At 49.3% G+C, this 6,248-nt stretch overlaps 1 protein-coding gene across 2 annotated transcripts in view; it reads left to right on the top strand.

Moving 5' to 3' along the window:
* Nucleotides 1–1,217: 1,217 nt before the first annotated feature.
* JARID2 (jumonji and AT-rich interaction domain containing 2) overlaps nucleotides 1,218–6,248 on the top strand; it is a gene marked incomplete at both ends in the record, with an annotated part of 243,284 nt that continues 238,253 nt past the window's right edge. For both annotated transcript variants that reach the window (XM_079713196.1, XM_079713195.1), the window contains one exon: nucleotides 1,218–1,262. In XM_079713196.1, coding sequence (XP_079569322.1) covers nucleotides 1,218–1,262 — 45 coding nt within the window. The remainder of the gene's footprint in view (nucleotides 1,263–6,248) is intronic.

Genomic DNA, 6,248 nt, shown 5'->3' with positions numbered 1-6,248 from the left:
GGGCCAATCCCGAGCCAGCCTCTCTCAGTGTCACACGCGGGACACGTCCAGGCGTTTGTTGGCAGGGCCGGCGAGGGGGAGGGGGCGGGGAGGAGGGAGGGGAGTTGAGTGACAGGCTTGCGGGGCAGGCTGGGAATTGTAGTTCCCAGCTCCCGTGGCCATAGCCATTTTGTAGTCGGGGGACTACAACTTCCAGAAGATCAAGGGGACCATTCTAAGGTGCCCCGGGAATAGGCGGCTCTCCCCGGGGCCGGCCGTCCTGGGGCACTGGCACCCAGCAGCCCGGCTGCAGGTAGACACGAGGCGTGGCGGGGGCTAGCGTGTGGCGGCTGTGGGGTGAGCGGCAGGCTGGGGAAAGGGGGTGAGGTGGAGCGACCGAGCGTGCCATGCATTGAGCTAGGGAGCCTCTCTCAATTCCACTCTGAGGCTCGGCGTGGGAGCGATGTCTGAGGGGTAGCCCGGGCAGGGTTCGTCGAGGCCTCTCGGGTGTCTCGTCGACGGGGCTGCGGGGGTCCTCTGGGCTCGGCCGGTGGCGGTCGGCACCGGAGGAGGCGGGCGCTTGGTGGCCCAGCTGTGGGAGTTTTCGGCTAGCGTCCGGCGGGGAATTATCCGAGGAGCCCTAACTTGTATAAAAGCAGAGTCCATTTAAAGTTGGGCTGGATAGCCTCTCTCTCATTGGTTAGGGGGCTTGGAAAAAAGAGACTCGGCGAGCCCTCGCTGTGGTGCTGCCGCCGCCGCCGCCGCCGCCGCTGGAGTTGACTCTTCTGCTCGCACTGCTGCTGCAGCACAAACGTGACTTCCAACATTTTTTATTTATCTTTCCTTTTTCTTTTCCAAGATGTAACTACGGATCAGACACTAAGGACCTTCACGTTTCGCTGATGTAGTTTTTGGAGGAAAAAGGGGGGGGAGTGAAGGGCGTCGGTTTTTTTTTGTGTGTGTGTGTGTTTCGGGGGAAATTTTCCATTATGAGTGTTTTACTAAAGTGAAATTTTTTTTTGTTTGCTTCGTCTTTGGCTTTTTTTTTTCCTTCCCAATTTCGGATTTATTTCAAGGCGAATCGGGCTTTGGGGGAAGAGGAAGAAAAGTCGGATTCCAAGATCAACCACCACCACCAACAACAATAAAAACCACCAGGATATTTTTTTGCAAATTTCTGACGGCTTTAAATTCATGAAGCAATTGTCCCCTTTTGCAATCAGCATTTGGATCTCAGAATGAGCAAGGAAAGACCCAAGAGGAATATCATTCAGAAGAAATACGTAAGTGCTCCTAACAACACATCCTTTGACTTGTAGTTTTAAGCAATGGCTGTGAATGTCAAGTTTATAGATAATTCTGCAGCTGAAGGGTTTTAAACACAGCGTCCGATAAGGCTGTTTCTTTCTTTTCTGAAAGAAGGCTTTTTCAGGCAAAGTCGTGTCTGCCTAGTTTGGACGAAAAAACAGATTGGTGTAGCGATACCTCCAGTGAATAAATTGACCTCGAATGACACAACCATAATCTAGTTTTAGATGAAAGGCAGGGGATTTTGGTGGAGCCTGGGTGGGGGTGTAGGGGCTGCGGTAATGTGACTAAACTGCATTCTCCGGCGGATTTGGTCCCTATTGCACTTTGCATGCAAATGAGCCTGTTATTATTATTAATGTTATTTGGGAAATCGTGTAACGCATGTGTGTTGGAAGCCCTTTAAGTTGCAATCGAGGGTCCGATTATGGCGATCTTGTTCCTTGCACTGGCACATCAAATTTAATGTATGTGGTCGTTTTGGCTTATTTGGTTCGCAACATAAACCAATTGGGAATCGCGTTACAGCGAATGCATTTGTTGGGATTGACTTTAATAATGGGACTGGTTTTGTTTAAAAATTCATGGTTTCCAGTTTTAGGGAGAAAAAGACATACAATATAGCTAATGTTTTTAAGAAGGCATGTGAATGCATATGTAAGTGACTACAAATAATTACTCCCAGTTAACTGGCCTTCTGAAATTGGGTGATTATTGAGATATTTAACTGGTGTGGAATAGTTAAATTTGTTTTGTGCATAGTACAGCTACGTTTTGATTGGCATGGGTAGTGTTTTTGTTTTGTGTGTGGTGGCTTTTTTTTTTTAAGTTTGGGGGGAGGGAGGGGAGAGGGGTCCGAGGATTAACCAAATATGCACTCGAGTGATCGGTGATTAGCTGCATGCTTTAAATCAAAGAACCCATTAAAAAAAAAAAAAAGGCCAAATGAACACACATTAGGAATAATGCAGTGTTATAAGAAAGTTTTATTTAACTCGGGTCGACAAATTGGTCTTAATGTTTTCCCTTTTTGAGCAGTGTGATGTGTGTAATGGGAGATGACCTTCGGGGCACTGGTTTTGTAAAAAATAGATTTAATGGAAAAGCTGAATATCTCTTCTTGAGGGCTGATCCTAATCTAGACACGTAAACTTCAACTATGAAAGAAATGCAAGGTTAAATAATCAAGCCTAACTTAAAAAGCTGTTCCCTAAAGAATTTAAGAATTAAAATAAATCCGCATTGCAGAGGGCTGGGGAGAATGCAAAGGACTAGTTTAAACTCGGGCAGTAGAAACTGCAGGGAGACAACCTTGCCTGCGAGCGTGGACGCCTTCCCGGGGCACATCCGATCCGGGTGCAGCCACAAAGCAAAAGGGGTAGAACTTGGACCAGAGCCACCCCCACCCCCGCCCCAGTCATCGCGAAGTTGGGGAGCGGCGTGGGGTGGTATGTTTTGTTGCCGGTGGTCAGCGGATTGTCTCGAGTCCTGGCGTCCGGCCGCCTGCCCGTGGCTGGCGGCGGCCGCGGGAGGCAGAGCACGAGTTAACGCTCGGGGAGCGGAGCCCGTGTTCCCGATGTGCCGGCTGCGAAGGGGAGGGCGCGCGGGGGTCGCGGCGGGCTGGGCCGGGGCCCGGAATACGCGCGCGGCCTGTAGGGGGCGGCCTGCAGGCTCCGGGCTCCGGGCTGCGGGCTCCGGGATCCGGGCTCCGGGCGGGCGGCGCTGGCCGGCGGGCTGGCGGATGGGTGGGTGGGGCGCGGGGGCGGTGCGGCCGGTCGGCCTGGGGAGGGGGCGGTGCGGCGCGCGGGGCGGGGGCGTGGCGGGGAGGGGGCGGGCGGCGCGCGGCTGCGGCGGGCGCCCCCCAGCGCGCGCACGGCGGAGCATGGCGGCGGCGGCACGGCCGGCTCCCCGCGGCCCTGCCCGCTGGCTCCAGTGCGGGCCAGAGAGCAACAGGTTAAGCCGGCGAGACGTCAGCGCGCCCCCTTCCCGCCCCCTGATTCCTCCCCCGCCTCGCGCCGGCCTCCCCTCCCTCCCTCCGCCCCCCGCGGCTCCGGGTTCCCGGACGCTCCGGCCGCGTTCTTTTGTCATTGTGACGTCACAAAGGGACGGGCCCGGGTGGAACCTTCTCCTCCTCCGTGACGTCAAAAGTCGGGCGGGAGGTTCCAGCGCGGCGGGGCTGCGGGGGAGGAGGGAGCGGCGCGGAGGCGGGGGTTGCCGCGTGGGAGGAGGAAGTGGAGGAGGAGGAGGATGCGACCGGCCTCGGCCTTCCGCAGCGAAACGCCGCGCTTCCCTCCAGGTGAGCGCGGGGAGCCTGTGGTCCCCCTGCGAGCGCCCCCGACCCAGCTGATTCTATTTAGGGGGTGGGGAGCAGGGCGGAGACGCTTTCTGTCTGCAGAAACGTTTTCGTTTCCTCTGTTTCCAGGTCCGCTGATGCTGTGGCATTACTGCGGTGGTGGTCGTGTTCTCTCGTCAACGCTTTTGAAAAGCAGGGAAACTTCATGCAGGGAAGCTTGGCTTTGTAGGAGAACCATGTTGTGGATTTGGCCACCTTGTCACTTTTAAGTCCTGTTGGGGGTGTCTCGGCAGGATGTGGCGGGATGCCTTTCTGGGTGATGTTGCACAGCATCAACTGTTGCTCTTTATGGATGCCTTGAAACACCAGAGTGGCACTTCTTCGCTGTGCCAGCTCTAGGCCTATTGAGTATTTTAGGGGGTGGGGCAGACGGGGGAAGACTGTCATTGATGCGCGTGCTTGAAAGAGCACTGGACTGCAAGTCTAAGGTGTTCTGGGCTTAGTTCTTGAGAACTGGAGAACAAGAGGCTGGAAATCTGGGTCTGTTTACTCTTCTGTAAAATGGAAAAAGTAATATGTGCCTTTGCCACTTCACTTTATATGAGATCACGTGCTTGAGATAATGTCCGTGGAAGATGTAAAACAGTATGTATGTTCTTTCAATGTAAGGTGGAATTATTACTTGAGCTCGTGGAAGGCAGCATATTTCCTGCAAGTAGTCTCAAAAGCCTTAGATGCCTGCCGCGTTCTTGTTTAGTTTATTGCTTTAGCAAAGCAGAGTTTGGGGGTGGGATTGTAGATGGCAGGCTTTGGGAGAAATGATTGTTATATTTCATATTAAATGACGTCCTTGAGAAACTCATAAATTGCACTGTAATCCTGTCTTAATTGCTGGGTACGATTCCCGCTACAGCACCTTAAATAACTAAAAACATTTGCCTTTCAAAGCCCTAATTCACTTGGAGAATAAAAACAGTTGCCTGTTTTGCTCTATGCGTATTTTATGCCATTTCCATCACTCCACTGGTTGGTTATTCCTAGGCAGAATAACAGATGATACCCAGGTTGCGAAAGCATTTGATCTTTGATGCTTTATAGCAGGTATGAGTTTGAAATAAAAATCTCTGCCCCATGAAGATATGATTCATACAGTTAGCATGAAAACAGATTACCAGTTTGATTCCTAGGACAGCTCAAGCAGAATTTGTAACACTAGTCTGTAAATTTTAAGTACCTAATTTTCTGAGTTAAAAGTGCAGTATGATTGAAAAAACTGGGGAAAGTTTGTGTTACCAGATTCAAAAGTGGGATTTACTATAATTACATAAAATTGTAAAGAAAAAATAGAACGATACCAAAATGTAGTGGTAGGATTTATGAGCTTCTGCCCCCCGTGGTGCCCCCTTTTCCCCCCCATTTTACACCCAGTTGAATTATTTTACAGTTCTGGGGGAAAAATGTACACATTATTTAATTGCTACACTTTTCCTTTTAAAAAAATATTTATTGATTAACAAATATTTATCGAGTATATATGGTGTACTGCTATAAAGTTAATGGTGTTTTTAAAAAAAATTTATTTTGGTTTTGGCTGCATTGGGTCTTTGTTGCTGTGCGCGGGCTTTTCTCGTTGCAGTGAGCGGGGGCTACCCTTCGTTGTGGTGCGCGGGCTTCTCATTGCAGTGGCTTCTCTTGTTGCGGAGCACGGGCTCTAGGCACGCAGGCTCAGTAGTTGTGGCGTATGGGCTTAAGTTGCTCCGTGGCATGTGGCATCTTCCCGGACCAGGGCTCGAACCCGTGTCCCCTGCATTGGCAGGCCAACTCCTAACCACTGCGCCAGAGAAGCCCAGCTTTTCCTTTTTTGAGCTGTTCACGTGGCTTGATTTCTGTCTGTCTCTAGTAGTGGAGAAAACTTTTCTCTTTGTTACATAGTCTCGCGCAGAGACAATTTAGCAACTCTCACTGTCTGGAGAGATTATAGAAGGAATATTGTCAACTTAAGAGTCCAAAGTGTGTCACTGAAATTAAAAAAAAATTATGTTTAAAAATAATCCAATTTGAGTTATTATTACTTCGGTTATTATTACTTTACTGTAGACCTGACTTGGGTGTCCCCCATAGCCATTGGCCCAAATAGCCAGTTAGAATTATTTGGTACTTAGATGGTTTAATGGCTGTTTCCTCCGTCATAGGAGGTTAGACCAGTTCCTGTTGCTGGGCTGCGGGCTATTGACTCTCTTACAAACGTCTTGGAAATAACTCCAGTGCTAATACATATCCTGTTCCAAAGGTTATTTAAACTTTCCTCCTTCAGAAAGGGAAAATCTTTTGGAGTATGTAACCGATGTTTCTTAGATTCAAAATAGGACCCTTTTCTTCCTTTCAAAGACGACGTGGGAAAGTCATATTAAGTCCAGTACATTAAAACACTCGGTAAAGGCTAAGCTGGACTTTTTAAAAAATTTAATGATAGTTTTATTTAACCTTAGTATAATAAAAATATTATCTTAACATGTAATCAGTACAAAAGTTGCTAAGATCTTTTGCCTTCTTTTTTTATCTTGTGTCTTTGAAATGTGGTGTATTTTTTTAACCCTTACAGGGCAACTCAGTTTGGACTAGTCATTTCAAAAGTTCAAGAGCTACGTATGACTAATAGCTATCCTAC

Source organism: Hyperoodon ampullatus, assembly GCF_949752795.1.
Source record: "Hyperoodon ampullatus genome assembly, chromosome: 10".
NCBI lineage: Eukaryota > Metazoa > Chordata > Mammalia > Artiodactyla > Ziphiidae > Hyperoodon > Hyperoodon ampullatus.
Note: the sequence above shows the minus strand (reverse complement) of the source record. Positions and strands in the feature narration are given on the sequence as shown.